Raw genomic sequence first — 22500 nt, forward strand, 5'->3', positions numbered from 1 at the left:
TTCTCAGGAGTGAAGAGAGGATGAGGGAGAGAAGGGGTGGTTATACTAGTAAGTGAAGAGATAGGTAAGCATGTAGTGTAGTGGAAGGAGGTTTCTTCAAGGTTGATGTGGATGAAGGTGAAGCTGGGAAGGAAGATGCGGGTATTTGTGTGTATGGGCCTGGTAGTGAGAAGAGCATAGAGGAAAGGGAGGCATTTTGGGTAGATTTAAATGAGTGTATAGAGGAATTAGGGAGAAATGTCAATGTAGTTGTATTGGGAGACCTTAATGCAAGGGTAGGAAACAAACCAATAAATGGAGTGATTGGGAAGTATGGAGTTCCAGGTAAAAATTGTAGTGGAGAATTGATGGTAGAGGTGTTTCGAAAGAGTTGATGATAGCAAATACAGTGTTTAGGAAGAAATTCAAGCATAAGTACACGTGGAAGAGGGTGGTGGATGGAAGGGTGGCAGATAGAGCGTTAATGGACTATATAGTGGTGACCAGGAGTATAGTAGGAAGAGTTAAGGATGTACATGTTCTAAGGGGAGAGAGTGGGAGAATATCAGATCATTTTCTGGTGGAAGGTAAATTGAGAGTGGAGAATAGGTGGAGAAAGAGGAAAAGGGCAGAAGGTAGGGAGGTACTTAGAGTGAACTGCTTAAATGAGAAAGAAAAGGAGTATAAGAAGCTGAGAGAGGAGTGGGAGGGAGTGAAGAATAGAGTAGAACTAGGAGCGGAGGAGGAATGGGGATGGTTCAAGGAGGGAGTCATAAAGTGTGCAAAGATGATATGTGGAACAAGGACAGAGGAAATATAAGGTGTGTGAATGGTGGGATGTGGAAGCAAAGAAGGGTGTAGAAGAGAAGAAGCAGGCATTCATGGATTGGCTACAAATTAGGACGAAGGAATTGTATGAGAGGTACAAAGTAAAGAGAAGGGAAGTTAAACATAAGATAAAGGAAGCAAAGAGGAGAGCAGATATGAAATGGGGTAAGAGTATGACAAAATTTTGAAAGTAATAAAAATATGTTTTGGAAAGAAATTAAAAAAGGAAGAGGCAAATGAAGTAGAGAGGAAAAAGTAAAAGGTGCAGATGGAGAGATAATGGAAGAGAAGGCAGTGAAAGGAAGATGGGCAGAGTATTTTAGGGAATTGCTAAATGTGAAGGAGGATAGGGAGGGAAAGGTAGTTGCAGTGGGAAGCGCTAAGAAAATGACAGTGAGTGAGGAAAATGGAGAAATAGGGAAAGATGAAGCAAAAGCAGCTGTTAAGATGATGAGAGCAGGTAAGGCTGTGTTGGATGGATGCCATGCAGAATGTCTGAAAAAAGAGGTACAGTTATGGTGGACTGGCTGGTGAGGTTATTTAATGTTTGTTTAAGAGAGGGTAGAGTGCCAGAGGACTGGAGGAGTGCCTGTATATTCCACTTTACAAGGGAAAGGGGGACAAGTGAGTGTAATAGTTTCAGAGGGATCAGCTTGAGTGTAGTTGGGAAGGCTTATGGGAGGGTCTTGATTGAGAGAATTAGGAGAGGAACAGAGAGTAATTGGTGAGGAACAGTGTGGTTTTAGGACAGGTAGGGGTTGTGTAGATCAGGTTTTTGTGTCAAGATATATGAGAAAGCTATATCAAAAGGTAAGGATGTTTTTTTGGGGGGGCTTTTATGGATTTGGAAAAGGCTTATGACAGGGTAGACAGGAAGGCATTGTGGGAAGTATTGTAGATATATGGGATAAGAGGAAAGCTGTTAAGAGCAATAAAGAGTTTCTATGAGAGTAGTAGAGCTTGTGTTAGGATTAGAAATGGAGAGTGAATGGTTTGAGGTAAAGATGGGACTTCGTCAGGGATGTGTTATGTCGCCCTGGCTGTTCAATCTATACATGGATGGGATGGTACGAGAGGTGAATGCAAGGGTAGTGGGTCAGGGGTTTGAGATCGTTAAAGAAAATGGAGAAAAGTGGGAAACAAGCCTGTTGTTTGCTGACGACACTGTGCTTGTAGCAGGATCAGAGGAGGGATTGAGGAAGTTTGTGACAGAGTTTGAGAAGGTGTGTGAAAGAAGAAAGCTGAAGATATATGTGGGTAAAAGTAAGGTGACTAGATGTACAAGGGGAGAGAGTGACAGCAGGCTGGAAGTGAGCATTAAAGGTGAAAGACTGGAGGAAATGGATAGTTTTAGATACTTGGATACTAATGTGGCAGGAAAGGGATGAGTGGAGGTGGAGGTAGAATGTAGATTGAGAGAAGCTAGTAACTGTCTTGACAGATTAAAAAGTGTAATGAGAAATAGACATTTGGGAATGGATGCTAAGAGGAGGTTATATGAAGGAGTGATTGTGCCAACAGCACTGTATGGGGGCAGAAACATGAAACGTAAGAGGAAGAGAGGAGTTTGAATGTGTTTGAGATGAAATGTCTGGGAAGTATGATAGGGATTACTAGGCAGGATCGAGTGAAAAATGAGGTGAGGAGGAGAATGAGTGGAAAGGGAGCTGGGAGATAGGGTTGATGAAGGAGTATTGGGATGGTTTGGACAAATGGAAAGAATGAGTGAAGAAAGATTAAAAGAGGTGTGTAAGGAGTGAATATGAGGGGGCATCCTAGGATGAGATGGATGGATGGGGTAAAAGGGGCTTTACAAAAGAGGGGAATGTCTGTTGAAGGACAGGAGTGGACAGAAGATAAAGGTGAATGGAGAAGGGTTGTATATAGATGATGCTGTGATGCATGAGGAGGTGGGGGATGGGGGCTGAGGGAGTATGTATGAGAAATAAATTGACGCAGCCCAAAGGGATTTCTCCCCGTCTTCTCCTTTTCTGCATGAGGGGACAGAGACTGGGGGCCACCGAATTAATGAAGCGGCCTTACTGTGGATGTGCTGTGTCCTGCGACACTGCTTCTGACCCAGGGCAGTGGACAGAATACAGGGATGACACGTCGTCCAGGAGGTGCCAAGATGTGAGGGAGGGAAGAGGGTGGAGGGTAATGGAGTATGTAGGGGATAAAATAGGTGGGAGTGGTTTCTATGCCTTTTTCTTTTTGGCTACCTCCCATCTAAGGGGGGGGAAAAGCCTTTGGTATATGTATGTAAAAGAACTAGTAATACAGCAGTGATTTTATATTTTATAATGCAACTATTATGATGCATCATTCATATGGCAGCTGATGCTGAGTGTAAGAAATAGAATCATACTGAACTGGTTAATGTGGAGGTGAAAATAGTAAGGAAAATGTGGGTCTTTGTAAGTTCATATGGGCCTGATAGTGAGAAGAGTTTAGAGGAGAGGGAGGCATTTTGGATAGCTTCGAGTGCATAGAGGTTTTTGGTAGAAATGTCAATATAGTGGTATTAGGAAATCTCGATGCTAACCAATAGACAGAGTGGTTAGGAAGTGTGGAGTTCCAGGAAAAAATCATAGCGGAGAGATGATGTCTAGAGAGTTGATAAGAAAAAGTGTTTAGGAAGGAATTCAACTGTAAGTACATGTGGGAGAGGGTGGTGGATCAAAGGGTAGTAGATAGTGGTAACCAGGAGAAGAGTAGGAGTAGTTTTGGATGTACATGTTCCAAAGGAAGAGAGTAGGGGAATATCAAATAATTTTTTGGAAGGTAATTTGAGAGTGGAGGATAGATGGAGAAAGAGGAAAAGGACAGAAGGTTGGGAGGTGCTTTTGAGTAAACAGCTTAAATGAGAAAGAAGAGGAGGATTAGTATATGAAGCTGAGAGACGAGTGGGAGGGAGTGAAGGATGGATAGAGTAGAACTAGAGTGGAAGCAAGGGGATATTTCAAGGATGGAGTCTTAAGGTGTGCAGAGATGGTCTGTGGAACAAGGAGGATGAGAGGAAATAGAAGGAAAGGTAGTGAGTGGTGGGATGATGAAGCAAAGGTTGTAGATGAGAAGAAACAAGCATTCACAGATTGGTTACAAAATAGGACATGAGAAGCATATGAGTGGTACAAAGAAAAGAGAAGTAAAGCATAAGGTAAAGGAGGCAAAGAGGAAAGCAGACAGGAAATGGGGTAAGAATATGACAAATTTTTTAAAGTAATAAAGATGTTTTGGAATGAAATTAAGATAAGAGGAGGTGAATAGAGTAAAGAAAAGGTAAAAGGTGCAAATGGAGAGATGATAATGGAAGAGACAGCAGTAAGAGGAAGATGGGCAGACTATTCTAGGGAGCTGCTAAATATGAAGGAGGATTAGGAGGGATTGGTAGTTGCAGTGAGAACCATTAAGCATGATGAATGAGAAAAATGGAGGAGAAATAAGGGAAGATGAGGTGAAAGCAGTTGTTAAAATGAGAGAAGGTAAGGCACCTGGGTTAGATGGGCATCATGCAGAGTGTCTAGAAAAAAAAGGAGGGTAGAGTGATGGTGGACTGGCTGGTGAGGTTTAATATTTGTCAGAAAGAGGAAAGAGTGCCAGAGGACTGAAGTGACTTTATAGTTCTGCTTTACAAGGGAAAAGGGGACAAGTGTGAATGTAGTAGTTTGAGAGGGATTAGTTTTAGTGTAGTTGGGAAGGTTTTGTCCAAGAGAATTAGAGGAACAGAGGGAGTAATTGATGAGGAACAGTGTGTGTTTAGGACAGGTAGGGGTTGCATAGGTCAGATTTTTGTGGTAAGGCAGATACGTGAAGTTTAAGATTTTTATGAATTTGGTAAAGGATTGACAAGGTAGACAGTAAGGCACTGTGGGAGGTATGGCAGACATGGGATAAGAGGAAAGATGCTAAGAGCAGTAAAGAGTTTTTACAATAGTAGTATAGTCTGTGTTAGAATTAGAAATTGAGAAAGTGGTGTGAGGTAAAGGTGGGACTTTGCCAGGGATGTGTTATATTGCCTTGACTGTTCAATTTGTACATGGATGGGGTGATGCAAAAGGTAAATGCAAGAGTAGGCTGGGGATTGGAGATTAAAGAAAATGGAAAAAGATGGGAGATAAGCCAGTTTTTGTTTGCTGATGACACTGCTTGTAGCAGGATCAGAGGAGGGATTAAGGAAGTTAATGACATAGTTTGGGAAGGTGTGCGAAAGAAGTTGAAGATAATTGTGGGTAAAGGTGATGTAGAAGGGGAGAGGATGGCAACAAATTGGGAGTATTAAGGGAAAAAGACAGGAGGAAATTGATAGCTTTAGATACTTGGGTGCAAATGTGGTGGGAAAGGGAGGAGTGGAGGTGGAGGTAGAATGTAGATCGAGAGAAGCAAGTATGTCTTGTGGGATTGAAAAGTGTAATGAGAAATATTTGGGAATGGATGCTGAGAGATTATATGAAAGCGATTGTGCTGACAGCACTGTATGGGGCAGAAACATTGAACATAAGAGGAAGAGTTTAAATGTTTGAAATATAATGCCTGAAGTATGGTAGGGGTTACTAGGCTGGATAGTGAGAAATGAGGATGAGTAGGAGAACAGGGGTTGAAAGGGAGTTGGAAGATAGGGTTGATGAAAGAGTATTGGGATGTTTTGGATAAATGGAAAGAATAAGCGAAGAAAGATTAATAAAGAGTGTGGAAGGCAGAGGTGGAGGGAGTGAACACGAGTGGGCGACCAAGGATGAGGTGGATAGATGGGGTAAAAGGGGTCTGAAGAAGGGAGAAGACAGAAGATTGGGGTGAGTGGAGAATGGTTGTGTATAGATGATGATGTGATGCATGAAAGGGAGTGGGTGGGAGATGTGGGGTGAGGGAGTATGTGTAAATGACATTTTGACATAGCCAAAGGGGTTTCTCTCGGTCTTCTCTTTTTCTGCATGAGGGGTTGGAGAGGGGGATGTCACTGATTAAATGAAGCAGCCTTACTGTGGACATGCTGTGTCTTGCTACATTGCTTCTGACTCGGGGCAGTGGGTGAGATGTAGGAATGACCAGTCATAGAGGAATGGTGAATGGGAGTGGAGTATGTGGGGATGAAATGGATGGGGTTGAATTTGTCTTTGACTTGGGCTACCTCCCTTGTAAGGGGGATAGATCCAATGGTATATGTATTTATGTATTATTCATTTTATTTTATTTTTCTATGGGGGCTGCAGCTTTCATTCAGTAAACTTGATGCAACAGTTATTTTTACACATTAATTTTTTTTTATAAATCTCCTTTCTTAATGTGTTCTGTATAGTTTTAATTTTCTATACCTTTCTTAAATCTATTCTTTTACAAAAATTTGGACTGAGTTTGAAACAATGTGCATTGATGTTTTTCAAAAATTAAAACATTTTTCATGTAGAACTGTACAAACATATACCAACCTTTTTTTTTTTTTTTTTCCTCCTTTACAAAGAAAGTAGCCAAAATCAAAGGCATAAATTCACTCCCACCCATTTCATGCCCACATACTCCACTCTCCTTCACCACACCTCCCTCCTTTCTTGGCTCCTGGATGATGGGTCATCCCTTCATCTTGCCCACCACCCTGGATCAGAAGCGATATAGCAACACATCCACATCAAGGCCGCTTCATTTAATTGGCGACCATCCCCACCCCACCCCCTGTCCCCATGTACTGAAAAAGAGAAGACTGGGAGAAATCCCTTCAGGCTGCATCATAGTATCATTCACACATGCTCCCTCAACCACTCCCTTCCATGCACCACAGCACCATTCACACACAACCACTTCTGTCTTCTCCATTCGTTCCCCAACAAAATCTCCCCTCTCTACCAATCCCCCCACCCCATCCATCCATCCCATCCCCATTCACCCCCTCATGCTCACCCCCTCCATTTATGCCCTCCACACCTCTTCCACCAATCTTTCCCCACTCACCCTCTATGTGTCCAAACCCTCCCAACACCCCTTCAATCCCAACCCCAAACCCCCCTTCCACCCCTGAACCTCTCCACACCTTGTTTCTCACCCCATCCAGCTCAGCAACCCCCATCACACCTCTTAGGCACCCCATCTCAAACACATTCAAACATTCTCTTCTCTCATAGCTTAATTTCATAGCTTACCAAAACTTCAAATTCTGTGTAGCAGTTTAGTATTAGTGTCATACATACATATACCAAAGTTTTTATTTTTCCTTACAAGAGAGGTAGCCAAAAAACAGGCATAAAAACCACTCCCACCCAGTCCATCCCTATCACACTCCACTCCCCTCCACACTCTTCCCTCCCTCTCATCCCAGCACCTCATGGATGACAGGTCATCCCTGCATCTTATCCACTGCCCTGGGTCAGCAGCAGTGCCGCAAGACACAACACATCCACAGCAAGGCTGCCTCATTAAATTGGTGACCCCCCCTCTCCATCCCCCCATGCAGAAAAGAAGACTGGGAGAACTCCCTTCAGGCCACACTCACGCCCAAGTATCTAAAACTATCCACTTCCTCCAGTCTCTCTCCATTAATACTCGCATAGTCTGCTGCCACTTTCAACCCTTGTACATCTCATCACCTCACATTTACCCACATTTATCTTCAACTTCCTTCTTTCACACACCTTCCCTAACTGTCACTAACTTCTTCAATCCCTCCTCTGATCCTGCCACGAGCACAGTGTCATCCACAAACAACAGCTGGCTTATCTCCCACTTTTCTCCATTTTCTTTAACCATCTCAAATCCCTGACCCACCATCCCTGCATTCACCTCTCGCACCACCCCATCCATGTATAAATTGAACAGCCAGGGTGACATAATGCATCCCTGACGAAGTCCCACCTTTACCTCAAACCACTCACTCTCTCCACACTGTTCCTCAAGACCCTCCCACAAGCCCTCCCCACTACACTTAACAAGCTAATCCTTCTGAAACTACTACACTCACACTTGTCTCCTTTTCCCTTGTAAAGTGGAACTATACAGGCAATTCTCCAGTCCTCCAGCACTCTACCCTCTCCTACACAAACATTAAATAACCTCGCCAGTCAGTCCACCATCACTGTACCTCTTTTTTTTTTTTTTTTTTCTGCATGACATAATCTTAACAGCTGCATTCACTTCATCCTTCCTTATTTCTCCATTTTCCTCACTTATCAGTCATTTTCTTAGCACTTCCCACTGCAACAGCCTTTCCTTCCCTATCCTCCTTCACATTTAGCAACTCCCTAAAAAGTATTAATGTCACTTGTCTTTTATGGTACAAAGCTTTAAGATTAGTTCCTAATTTTAATCAGGCTGAAGTGGAAGCTTTAAGGCGAGACCTCCAAGCAACACGTCAGGCTCTGTGCAACCAGGTCCTCCACAACCGGTGCCATCAACACCATGACAACAATACTGAAGATCAAGTAAGTTTGTTAAGGTAATAGATTAATGTCTTGAAGAGAGAGAAAAATTGATATTTAATTGATCATACGAAAGTAGGTTGAATTATCATTAATATATGGAGTGGTAGAGAGGTTTGAGTTACCAGGTTTGAATTATAGTGCAGAGAGGATATTTGAAAAATGTATAGGAAGGGAGATAAGTGTTTGAGAGCCAAGCATTAGCATACATGGGAAAGGTGGTGGAGGGAAGGAAGGTTGATAGGGCATTAATAAAACTATGTATTGGTGCCCAAAGGAGGGATTGGAAGAGTTCTGAATGTTCATGTTTTCATAGGAGAGATTGGGGAAGTGTTAAATCATTTTTTTGGTAGAAGGGAAATTGAAAGTGGAGAAAAAATGGAGGAGGAAAATGAAAAGGAGGGAGATGGATAGGTACTGAGAATAAACAAATTGAATGAGAAAGAAAAGGAGAAAGAATATAAGAAACTGAGAAAAGAGTGGGAGGTGATCAGTGATAAAGGTAAGATAGGAGCAAAAGAAAGGTGGGTGCATTTCAAGGAGGAAGTGATAAAGTGCACAAAGATGGTATGTTGGACAAGGAGGATGGTAGGAAACAAAAGGAAAAATAGGATTGATTGCAAAGTACTAGGAAAGCATATGAAAGGTGGAAGTAGGAAGCACTATCCTTAGTGGTCAAACAGACTTGATTTGTAGTTCTGAACTTCAGTCTCCTCACTTTGATTCCCCTCCTTAAGGTTCTAAAAGCATCTTGCCTTTGAACTGAGGGAGACCATTAGTGGTATGCATATCAATACTCAACTTCTAGCATGCCTAATTGTAGGTGACCTAGTATATACATGTATACATGTGTACCAAAGCCATGGGAATAAAGGGTCTTTTTCCAAAACATACATTCCAAGATCAACCACCAAACTCCCTACTCCACCAGATTCCACCAGACTTCCAGAAATCCCTCCCAGACAAGCAAGAATTACATTACCTTGTCTTTGTTCAGGCCACTATCCAAATTTAAAACTATTTTAACACAGATGAAGACAAACCACTGATGTAAATTGGTCCAGATACATGTGCCACACAGAAGACATTAAACACTTCATTTTACAGGCAATGCAATGCTTCTTCTAGGGTTAACCTATGAACAACCCAGTGGATTTTGTCAGTTCCCATGGAGCTGTGGGTTTTCTTCGAGAGACCTAGGCAAACAGATTGATTGATCTTTCCTTTACCAATTAAATCCTACCAATACTTTAATGAGCCAAACCAAAAAACAATTTGCCTTGGCAAGCTTTGGTTAATTGTCAACAGTAATAGAGATCTGGTTATACATTGCAAAACTTTCCCTATCAGGAGGCTAGGACAATGCCCCTTACAGAGGACATTGTAACATAGAATTTAATGAACCATGTCCTTGGTTCAACTCTGCAATGGCCAGGTACGAACTGCCATCACCAACTTTGGTCACAAGTAGACAGAGGTCAAGGTTGTGATGGAGGTCAAGGTGATGGCAGTTCAGACCCTAATAATTGTGCTGAGAGTGATAGCAAGGGAAAAAATCTAGGTGAATGGATGGAGTGAATGAAGCTATAAGAACTTGTTATTAGGATGTTGAATGACTTAAATTGTACAAGGATGATGAATTGCAGAAGAATGCATAAACTAAGGTGATGACTATTTCACATGAGGGATGCACCAGGGATGAAGTGTAGATTGCTGGGAAAGAAGTGAAGTGCCATCTTGGCATGGTTTAAGTGAAAGAATGAAAGGTGAGAGTGAGAGTATTCCTCGTCCCTAGTCAAACCAGTATTGGTTTGAAAGAAGTGGAGTGCAATCTTCACATAGATTAAATGGAAAAGGAAAGGATCAAGTGTGATGGGAGTGAAAGGAGTGAGGATGTTCCTATACCATATCTATAGATGCAAAAAAAAAAAAAAAAAAAATTATATAAAATTTGTATTTTATGATTTTTTTTTTTTTTTTTTTTATCTCGTCCAAATTTGTGCATCTATCTTATTCAAAGAGGCATTAGACAGAGTATAAAAATAAACAAGTAATTGACCATATAAAGTCAGTGTCAGATGCTGCAAGCCTGCAACAAGTGTAGATACTGTGTATGGGCCAGTATGGCTATTGGCTGGCTACCTTACAAAATTTACCTTTCATCTTAGCATACTCTTCAAAGATTAAACACTCCAAATTCCCATAATGATCCTGGATGTTGCCTAAACACAGATCCGCCACTTGGACAGTGGAAAAGGGGTTAACATAGTAATGGGGGGAAACTGTTGTACTCCCCGCCACCCATCAAGGCTCAGAGCTTACTTTCTACCTGACTTTTTGCTCGCTATCCCTTAACTTTAACCTACAATCATACATAAGTCCTTGAGATGCAACTCTATTTTTTTTTTTTTTTTTTTAACTTGACAAAAAAAAAACTTTTATATATTTTGTTTTAAAATAACTCGGCAAGGAAAATAACCATATTACAATAATTTTTCTGTTAGAATATCAAATAAATCAGTATATCCCTCACTTAAGGTTTTCTATGGTGTTAGGGCACTTCCATTTCTGTGGTTTCATGTTTTGATGTGTTTTATTTATTTTACAATGTACAGCTGCCCCACTTAGTTTTGGCACAGTTTTAAAAATGTTTCGGACAAGAATAGCAACTCGCCCAGTATTCTTTTTTATTACATTTTTGTGTCTGTTCATTTACATGCTTTTTTGCTAATTAGTAACTACCTTAAAAATGTGATAAACAACGAAATACTCAGAATGGTGTAGCAGACGACACATTTTTCTTGACTTACTAATGACATCTATCACTCTTATTTGACAAGTAATACGATTAATATACGTTGCAGAGGAGAGAGAGAGGGAGAACGCAGGAATTCGTTCACGTAGTGGTCGATGGTAGACTAACAACCAGCTTCAAGCTGTGAGTGGTGTTGAGTGCAATGACAAACTAACCAAAACTAACTCGTATAATTATAAGTTATGTTATAACCCTGTTATTAAATCAATTATTTTCATTTATTTATTCAGCTGAGGGCTTGTGATCCAATTATGTTATGTATGATTGTAGGTTAAAGTTAAGAGATAGCGAGCAAAAAGTCGGGTAGAAAGTAAGCTCTGAGCCTTGATGGGTGGCGGGGAGTACAACATTTCCCCCCATTACTATGTTAACCCCTTTTCCACTGACCAAGTGGCGGATCTGTGTTTAGGCAACGTCCAGGGTCACTATGGGAAATTGGAGTGTTTAATCTTTGAAGAGTATGCTAAGATAAAAGGTAAATTTTGTAAGGTAGCCAGCCAATAGCCATACTGGCCCATACACAGTATCTACACTTGTTGCAGGCTTGCAGCATCTGACACTGACTTTATATGGTCAAGTACTTGTTTATTTTTATACTCTGTCTAATGCCTCTTTGAATAAGATAGATGCACATATGTAGAGGGATGAATAACATATTTGCACCTGTTTTTATATAAATATTTAATATCTGAACAAATCTGGACGAGATTAAAAAAAATCGTTTTTTATTTTTTTATAAAAAAGAAACGCAATTAAAAAAAAAACTTTTTTTTGCATCACAATTAACATTACATAATTGGATCACAAGCCCTCTGCTGAATAAATAAATGAAAATAATTGATTTAATAATAGGGTTATAACATAACTTATAAGTATACGAGTTAGTTTTGGTTAGTTTGTCACTGCACTCAACACCACTCACAGCTTGAATCTGGTTGTTAGTCTACCATTGACCACTACGTGAACGGATTCCTGTTTTCTCTCTCTCCTCTGCAACATATATTAATTGTATTACTTGTCAAATAAGAGTGATAGATGTCATTAGTAAATCAAGAAAAATGTGTCGTCTGCTACACCATTTTGAGTATTTCGCTGTTTGTCACATTTTTTAAGGTAGTTACTATTTAGCAAAGAAAAAAAGAAAAAAAAAAAAAGCATGTAAATGAACAGACACGAAAATGTAATAAAAAAGAATACTGGGCAAGTTGCTCTTCTTGTCCGAAACATTTTTAAAACTGTGCCAAAACTAAGTGGGGCAACTGTACATAAATAAATAAAACACATCAAAACAGGAAACCACAGAAAACCTTAAGTGAGGGGTATACTGATTTATTTGATATTCTAACATAGTATGGTTATTTTCCTTGCTGAATTATTAAAAAAAAACAAAAAAAAATCCATGTTTTTTTTTTGGGTCAAGTATTTTTTAGAAAAAAAGGCACTTTTTTTTTTAGCTGCATCTCTAACTATATCTAACCATTTCACATTTAATGTCTAGCAGAATACCTTCCAAATTTTACTGTCACTTTCCCATTGTACATCAGTTGACCAGCATGACAACCTCTCCTCTGTTTACCATCTTTTTCAGCCAGATGTTAAACAAGGAGAATAACTGTAGTTATTGGTGAAATTGCATGTGTAATTGCAATGATCCTTTTTCCTAAAAAAGAAATTCTTTTAAAAATTAAAAATATATTTGGATCAGGAAATTTTTTAAAGTTCTGGAATTCAGTGTTTTAAAATATACTTTCATTTTTTTTGTATTTCATATTCTTACCTACATAGCCATGAGTGATACTGTAAAGTTTTAATAAATCCATATTTATTACAACTAAACCTTAAAGAATTCCTGAAGATAATACTAAAATTTGACACATGCACACAAAACCTCTCCCCTCCCCCCTCCCTGAAAAACTGGTCCCCAGCCTGGCAGATATATCATATGAAGAAAGACTAAAGGTACTGGGACTGCCAGCTTTGAAAGAAGAGAAGGAAGTGACATGACTACAGTGTTCAGGTCACTAAAGGGGACAGATTGCACTGAAAGGAGATATCCTGATTAAAGATGGGAGGGCCTTAAGAGGTCATTAAAGTAAATTAAGAAAGGCCACATGTCAAAAGGGTGTGAAGGAATGCAGTTTTCCATAAAGAAGTGTATATGTATATATATATATATATATATATATATATATATATATATATATATATATATATATATATATATATATATATATATATATATATATATGTGTGTGCGTGTGTGTGGAATAGCTTAGGTGATATAGCCCAAGCTCAAACAATACAAGAGCTCAGATCTAAATATAATTGGAAATCAAAGATATAGATCAAGTTGGAAACTTGAATTTGAGTCTAAGTATGTTGAAAATATTAGAGAATAGGAGACGGGACCCAATTAGCATTGCTACTTTCCTGTATCCTGCAGATTAGAAAAAAAAAAACTCTAAACTCATTCCATACCCATGTCATTCTGTTGCTCCAGGTCTATTAAACAAAACCCACAGCTCCCAGGTTACCAGTAACAGCTACCTGAATGGCCCACAAGTCACACAAGGAAAAATATTTGGTATTCCTTGAAAACATTGCCAAAAATTAGTTCCTCAGAAATATCTCTGAAGCAAGATCGTGTGATGGCTTGGGTCACTACCTAGCAATAAAAGTACCTACATAGAATAGGCCTTGCCATAGAAACAAGTAGTTCCAGATGCAATGGTTGCACTGAAGACACTGAACACATCATCCACTACCCCTCCCTAGCCAGAGCCAGACAATACTATATTTCTTTAACTGATTTACTGGTTAATCGAGTGGTAGTAGTCGCCTAGGAGCTGTGGGTCTCCTGTGAGACTTAAAACACTGATTGCAACTTTAAATCCCCAAATTCAGTAATACTATTAACTAGATATGGAAGGAATGCTGATAAATGATGGGAATAATAATGGTAAAGGTAATGATAATAGTAAAATTACGTAATTGCAGTAATAGTCATAACGATGAAATACGTTTTCATATACAAACTTTTACATGGCCCAGAATTCAGTGATAGTAATGGTAATGACAAAAGTAATGTTAATTATAATTGTAATGGCAATTGCATTAAGAGCAATAGTACATGCATACATGTACCAAAGCCCCCCCCCTTACACAGGAGGGAGCCAAAAGTCATAAAAACCACTCCCATCCACCCCCTTCCCTCTTATCTATGTCATCCCAGCATCTTGCCCACTGCCCTGGGTCAGAAGCAGTAACTTGTCTACATTATTACTACCTCTATAATTCCTACCATCATCATAGTTTAGATGCATATTCTCATTGTACATGAAAGTGAAAATACTTGTATACACATTTTTCATGACTAGTAATTAAAATTCATCCCATTACTATTACTTTTTTTTTCTTTTTTTTCTTTTTTTTTTTTAACAAAATTGTGATGAATTATGATTACAGGAAGTCCTCCTTATACGGTAATTCTTTATCTGGTAAATTCACAGTTATGGTATTTGGTAATTACTACCCTTAATTCTATTTATGGTAAGAAAAATTTGGATACGGTATTCACTCATGTTATAATGGGTTCGGTATATGGTAATTTCAAAAGTAGATGGGTTAAACATCTGGAAGAAAAAAATATACTGAATCCAAATCAATTTGGATTTGGACAATAAAGATCATGAACAACAAACTTGATCTGCTTTTATTCTAGACTAATAGAAATAATACAAGAAAGGGATGGATGTGCGGACTGCTTTTCTAGATATACAAAAAGTATTTGATAAAGTACCACACAAAAAATAATAAAAATAGACTAAATAGGTGGCATCAAAGAAAAATTATTGGAATGGATGGAAGACTTCTTGACTTGGAGGAAAATGAGGCTAGTAATTAGAGACAAATACTCAACCTGGGAAGAAATGATAAGTGGTGTCCCACTAGGTTCAGTATTGGCTGCAATTGTGTTTGCCATATATATAAATGACATGGATGAAGGAGTGGAATGTTATATGAACTTCTTTGCAGATGACTCAAAAATACTAAAAGTAAGTTCAGAGGAATATTGTGAATCCTTACAGATAGACCTAGACAAAATCTGGAAATGGAGTCAAAAGTGGGAAGTGAACTTAATATCAAGAAATGTAGTATAATGGAGTTTAGAAAAAGTAAAAATAGAATATCAAGAAATTATAAAATTGGTGAAGTCAAAAAAATGAACTCTGAAAGAGACCTAGGAGTAATTATCATCAAAGACATGTCACCAGAAAAACATATCAATAAAATAGAGAAACCTTCAACCTATTAAGGTCAATGAAAGTGGTTTTTGACTATTTGGATGACGAAATGATTAAAAAGATATTAGTTACATTAATAAGACCAAAACTGGAGTACACTGCAACACTATCGACACCCAGTACCAAAAAGAATGTAAAGAAATTATAATGCAAAGAGCAACGACAAAGATGGCACCACTCCAAATTAACATACAAAGATTGCCCAAATTGGAGCTACCAACTCTGGAACAAAGACAAAAAGGAGATCTACTATTTATAGAATCATGAAAGAAATGGAAATCCTAGATAGAGATGATTTGAAATGGGACAACAGAAAAACAAGGACATGAAAAGAAACTCAAAAACTATATAGAAGAGATCTGAAGAAGATTAGCTGCCCACAGAGTGGTAGATACCTGGAATAAATTAGATAAGGAAACAGTGTGTGCAAACACTATTCAAGATTTTAAGAATAAACTTGATGCTGAAAGATCACCACGAGCATAACTCCCTTCCCGTATAATACACCTAGGTAAATGGCAGGAATTATATAAGTAGTAATAATGTTAAGTCATGATCACAGTAATTGTAATGATAGTATGATGTAATAACAGTATTAAGAGTGACATGAATGAATGGTGCAAGAGGTAAATGCAAGGGTAATGGGTCGGGGATTGGAGATTAAAGAAAATGGAGAAAAGTGGGAGATAAGTCAGTTGTTGTTTGCTGACAACACTACACTTGTGACAGGATCAGAGGAGGGATTGAGGAAGTTAGTGTGACAGTTTGGGAAGATGTGCAAAAGAAGGAAGTTGAAGATAAATGTGGGTAAAAGTAAGGTGGTGAGATGTACAAGGGGAGAAAGTGCCAGCAGACTGGAAATGAGTGGTGGTGGGAAAGGGAAGGGTGGAGGTAGAATGTAGATTGAGAGAAGCAAGTAAATGCCTTGGTGAATTAAAAAGTATAATGAGAAATAGACATTTGGGAATGAATGCTAAGAGGAGATTGTATGAAAGAGTGTGCCAACAGCACTGTATAGGGTAGAAATATGGAACTTAAGAGAGGAGGAGTTTGAATGTGTCCAAGATGAGGTGCCTGAGAAGAATGATGGGGGTTACTAGGTTAGAGTGAGAAATGAGGAGGTAAGGAGAGTGGGTGGAAAAGGAGTTGGGAGATAGGATTGATGAAAGAGTATTGGGATGATTTTGACACATGGAAAGAATGAGTAAAGAAAGATTAGTAAAAGAGGTGTGGAAGGCAGAAGGAGTGATCAAGGATGAGATGGATGGATGGGGTAAAAGGGGCATTAGGAAAGAGAGGAATGTCGGTTGAGAAAGGACAGGAGAAGACGAAGATAGGGGTGAGTGGAGAATGGTTGTCTATGGATGATGCTGTGATACATGAAAGGGAGTGGGTGGAGGGTTGAAGGTTGAGGGAGTATGTGGAAAAATAATTTAATGCAGCCCTAAGGGATTTCTTTCCATCTTCTCTTTTACTGCATGAGTGGACAGAGAGGGGGGTCACCAATTTAATGAAGTACCCTTGCTGTGGATGTGCTGTATCTTGGGACACTACTCCTGACTCAAGGCAGTGGGCAAGATGCAGGGAGGACCCATCATCCAGGAGGAGCCAAGAGGGAGGGAGGGGGCTGAATGGGAGTGGAGTATGTGGAGATGAAATGGGTGGGAGTGGATTTTATGCCTTTGTTTTTTGGCTACCTCCCTTGTAAGGAGGAAAAAGCCTTTGATATAAGAATGTATGTATTATTATTGATAATGCTTTTTCTGTTACCACTAATTAGATTTATATATATGTAGTATAAACCCCAGCTACACAGGTGAGATTACCCAACCTGAAAATAGGGGGTGGGGGGGAAACATAATAAAATCATACATACATAAATATACCAAGGCTTTTTCCCCCTTACAAGGGAAGTAGCCAAAAAGGAAAAGGCATAAAATCATTCCCACCCATTCCATCCCTGAATACACTCCACACCCCTCCACCCTCCCTCTTATCTTAGCATCTCCTGGATGATGGGTCATCCCTGCACCATGTCCACTGCCCTGGATCAGAAGCAGTGTCACAAGACACAGCACATCCACAGCAAGGCCACTTCATTAAATCGGCGACCCCCCTCTTCGTCCCCCCATGCATAAAAGGAGAAGACGGGGAGAAATCCCTTCGGGCTGTGTCAAATTTTTCTCACACATACTACCTCACCCCCCATCCCCCCGCCCATTCCACTTCATGCATCACAACATTATCCATATACAACCATTCTCCATTCACCACTGTCTTCTGTCCTCTCCTGTCCTTCCTCAACAGACATTCCCCTCTTCCCCAAAGCTCCCATCACCCCATCCATCCATCTCATCCTAGGATGTCCCTTCATGTTCACTCCCTCCACATCTGCCTTCCATACCTCTTTTACTAGTCTTTCTTCACTCATTCTTTCCATGTGTCCAAACCATCCTAATACTCTTTCATTAACCCTATCTCCCAACTCCCTTTCCACTCCTGTTCTCCTCCTCACCTCCTCATTTCTCACTCTATCTAGCCTAGTAACCCCCATCATACTTCTCAGACACCTCATCTCAAACACATTCAAACTCCTTCTCTCTTCCTCTCTTATGTTCCATGTTTCTGCCCCATACAGTGCTGTTGGCACAGTCACTCCTTCATACAGTCTTCTCTTAGCATCCATTCCCAAATGTCTATTCCTCATTACGCTTTTAAATCCACTAAGGACTGGTGTAACAACTATACAAAAAGAAAATTTTTGAAAGAATAAAATACAAATACAATGGATAAGAAAAATAATGTATGATGGTAGAAATAAAAATTGAAGTCAAAAATAAACCCATCCCAAGCCACAAAGCAGTTGGAGTAAGCCAAGGAAAAATACTCCTCTAAATGCCAATGCAATATCACTAATGTTCTCCAAAACAAGCTTCAAATCTACAGTTCCAGAAACTAGAATATAAACTAGACAAACAAACCCTCCCACTCCCATTTGTGCATCATGATTTGGAAAAGGCAGTATAAAAATTTAAGGACTCCTATCCAGAAGACCCAAATAAGATCTCAAAATCCATCTAAAACACCTCAGACCATTTGCAATAAAAACTTTGACTGGTACATCCAACAACAACTAGCTGTATAACAAAATTACAACAAACCGGAAAAGGGCAATTTTTATATCCATATGAAAACCAAGCAATCCTAGCATCTTGCATACCAATCTCATTACTATCCATCATATCCAAGCTGGTAGAAAGATAAATGCTAATCTGCCCACCTCCCCAAGGCAACAAGGAATGCCATATTACCAACACACTTAAATATACATATACTAATGGGTTTTTTTTTCCCTTACAAAGGAGGTAACCAAAAAAAGGCATAAAATCCACTCCCACCCATTCCATCCCCACATACTCCACTCCCATTCAACTCCCTCCCTCCCATTTATCTTGGCTCCTTCTGGATGACAAGTTATCCCTGTATCTTGCCCACTGTCCTGGGTCAGAAGTAATGTAGCAAGGCACAGCAAGGCCACTTCATTTAATCGGCAACCCCCCCCCCCCTCTATCATTCACACAAACAATTTGGCTTTAGAAGTGGAAGATCGTGTACCACAAACCTAATTTGCTTTTACTCGAGATTGACATAATACAAGAAATTGGCTTGGTAGATTGCGCCTTCTTGGATTTGCAAAAGGTGTTCGATAAGGTACCACATAAAAATCAATAAGAAAAATTGAAATAATAGGAGGAATACAGGGTAAGCTGCTAGAATGGATGAAGGACTTCTTAATTGGAAGAAAAATGAGAGTGGTACATAGAGACAAAAATTCGAATTGGGAAGATGTGAAAATTGGAGTCCTGCAAGGCTCTGTATTGGCTCCTTTAATGTTTGCCATATATATATAAATGATGTGGATGAGGGAGTAAATTGTCACGTGAACTTCTTTACTGACGATGCCAAATTACTCAAGAGAGTAAAAACAGAAGAAGATTGTTGATCACTGCAAGAAGACCTAGACAAAATATGGGAATGGAGTCAGAAATGTGAGATGAGCTTCAACATTAAGAAATATAGCATAATAGAATATGGAAAAAGCAGAAATAGAGTATCAGGGCCAATACAAAATTGGAAAAAAAGTAAATTAAGAAAGCGACTCAACACCTGACAAACACGTCAACAAATTTGGAGAGACTTTAAACTTACAAAGATCAATGAAAGTGGCCTTTGACTACATAGACAAAGAGATGGTTAAAAAAAATAGTGGTTACACTGATAAGACTTAAACTAGAATATGCCGCAACATTGTGAGCACCCAGCACAAAGAAGAACATAGAAAATTAGAAAGAATCCAAAGAGCAGCGAAAAAAATGGCACCTACATTGGCAAATCTGACATATGAACAAAGATTGGAGAAACTACATCTGTCAACACTGGAACAGAGAAGAGAAAGAGGTGATTTACTGACCATTTACAGAATTATGAAAGGGATGGAAGTCCTTGATAGAGATGACTTTTTAAAGTGGGACATAAGAGAAACAATAGGACATAAAAAGAAACTAAAGGACACTTATAAAAGAGACCAGAAAAAGAATAGCTTCCCACGTAGTGATTGATGTCTGGAACAAACTGAACAGAGAAACAGTGAATGCCAAAACAATACACAATTTTAAGAATAAACTGGATGTGGAGAGATACAAAAACAGGTCACTACGAGCATAGCTCTCGTCCCGTAAAATACAACTAGGTAAATACTTACTCCCTCACCCTTCCATCCCCCACTCGCTCCCTTTTTTGCATCATGTTATCATCCATACACAACCATTCTCCACTCACCCCTATCTTCTGTCTTCTTTATTCCTTCCTTCACAGACATTCCCCTCTTTCCCAATGCCCCTTTTACCCCATCCATCTATCTCATTCTTGGTCATACCCTCATGTTCACTCCTTCCACCTCTGCCTTCCACACCTCTTTTACTAATCTTTCTTCATTCTTTCCATGTGTCCAAACCATCCCAATACTCTTTCATCAATCCTCTCCCATCAATCCTCTCCCATCAATCCTCTCCCAACTTCCTCGCCATCCCTGCTCTCCTCCTCACCTCCTCACCTCCTCGTTCCTCACTCCTCACTAAATCCAACCTAGTAACCCCTACCATACTTCTTAAGCATTTCATCTCAAACGCATTCAAATTCCTCTCCTCTCTTTATGTTCCATGTTTCTGCCCCATATAGTGCTGTCAGCACAATCACTCCTTTATACAATCTCCTCTTAGCATCAATTCCTAAATGTCTATTTCTCATTACACTTTTTAATCCTCCAAGACATTTACATTCTTCCTCCACTTTCATTCCTCCATTTTCTGCCACATTCACACCCAAGTATCTAAAACTATTCACTTTCTCCAGTGTCTCTCCCTTAATACTTCCAATTTGCTACCACATTCTCCCTTTGTACATCTCATCACCTTTTCCCCACATTTATCTTGAACTTCCTTATTTCACACATCTTCCCAAACTCCATCACTAACTTCCTTAGTTCCTCCTCTGATCCCACAAGTCCAGTATTGTCAGTAAACAACAACTGACTTGTCTCCCATTTTTCTCCATTTTCTTAAACCATCCCCAATCCCCAGCCCATTACCCTTGCATTTACCTCTCACACCACCCCAAACAAGTATGTAACAGCTAAGGCAACATAACACATCCTTGGCAAAGTCCCACCTTTATCAATCCACTCTTGCCAATTCTAATTCTAACACAGACTCTACTACCCCCATAAAAACTCTTGACTGCTCTTAAAAACTTTCCTCCTGTCCCATATATCTGCAATACCTCCCATAGTGCCTTCCTGTCTACCCTTTCAAAAGCCTTTTCCAAATCCACAAAGGCCCAAAAAAACATCCTTACCTTTTCCAAAAAACTTTCTTGCCTATCTACCTTACCACAAAAATCTGATCCACACAGTCCCTACCTGTCCTAAATCTACACTGTTTCTCACCAATTACTCCCTCTGTTCCTCTCCTAATCCTCTCTATCAAAACTGTTCCTTAGCCTTCCCAACTACACTCAACAAACTGATCCCTCTGAAACTACTACACTCACACTTGGCCTCTGGCACTCTGCCCTCTTTTATACAAACATTAAACAATCTCAGCAGCCAGTCAACCATCACTGTACCTCCCTTTTTTTTTTAGACACTCCGCATCACACCCATCCAACCCAAGTACCTTACCTGCTCTCATCATTTTAATAACATCTTTCCTTATTTCTCCTCCATTTTCCTCATTCATCACACTTCTCACTAGCATCAAATAACAAGTATTAGAGGGAACAAAAAAGCACCTACAGAAATAATATTAATGGTGGCAATAGACATAAAAACAGGTCAGAGATGGACATCCACAATATTGACAAGAAATGGCTAATAATCCTCTTTGATGACAGTATAGAGCAGTGGTTCTCATGCTACGATTTAGATATTGTGCTGTGTTTTGCAACACTGCTTCTGACCCAGGGCAGTGGACAGGATGCAGGGATGACCCGTCATCCAGGAGGTGCCAAGATAAGAGGGAGGGAGGGGAGTGGAATATATAGGAAATGGAATGGGTGGGAGTGGTTTCTATGCCTTTTTCCTTTTGGCTACCCCCTGTGTAGGGGGAAAAAGCCTTTGGTATATATATATATGATTTTTTTTTTCCTGCATCTATGGTTAGGATCAAAAGGCCTTCTGCCAGCATGCTCTTCCTTTGTAAAAATAATGAAGTAATTCCGAGAACAAGTATCTGCTGTTACATACATGAAAAGTATAATTATATCAGTCACCCTAACCTGTTGGCTATTAAGTTAGTTAAATACTAGAATATTAATAGAAAAATATATTATTTCATATAATACAAAAAAAGGTGGAAAAAGGGGGTATGTGACCAAAAAATAAAATTATTTGGAGGCCCCCAAGGAGTCGTACTTTCACCTCTAGTATTTAGTGTCTTCACAAATCTTATACCAGATCCTGATGACCATAGTTCTGTTAGAGAGGTCTGGGGCAACAGATTGATTGATCTCTCTTCCTCTCCCTTCCAAGAATAATATGTGATTTTCTTATAAATAAAGACCATGAGCAAGGCTTTATTCTTTTCTTGCAATAGGTTTCCCTCCCAGAGAGTGT

The 22500-nt window shown here is 39.5% G+C and overlaps 1 protein-coding gene across 5 annotated transcripts in view; it reads left to right on the forward strand.

Annotated features, from left to right (window-relative positions):
- Positions 1 to 22500, forward strand: part of LOC143034636 (phosphatidylinositol-3,5-bisphosphate 3-phosphatase MTMR3) — a 105541-nt gene that overhangs the window by 80160 nt on the left and 2881 nt on the right. For all 5 annotated transcript variants that reach the window (XR_012967270.1, XM_076200983.1, XM_076200981.1 and 2 more), the window contains 2 exons: positions 8103 to 8213; positions 22481 to 22500. The exon at positions 22481 to 22500 is cut by the window's right edge and continues 174 nt beyond it. Coding sequence is in view for 4 of the 5 variants with exons in the window: in XM_076200983.1 (XP_076057098.1) it covers positions 8103 to 8213; positions 22481 to 22500 (131 nt within the window). In the remaining variant the exon portion in view is untranslated. The remainder of the gene's footprint in view (positions 1 to 8102; positions 8214 to 22480) is intronic.

Source organism: Oratosquilla oratoria, chromosome 17 (assembly GCF_046742065.1).
Source record: "Oratosquilla oratoria isolate Oo_2021 chromosome 17, ASM4674206v1, whole genome shotgun sequence".
NCBI lineage: Eukaryota > Metazoa > Arthropoda > Malacostraca > Stomatopoda > Squillidae > Oratosquilla > Oratosquilla oratoria.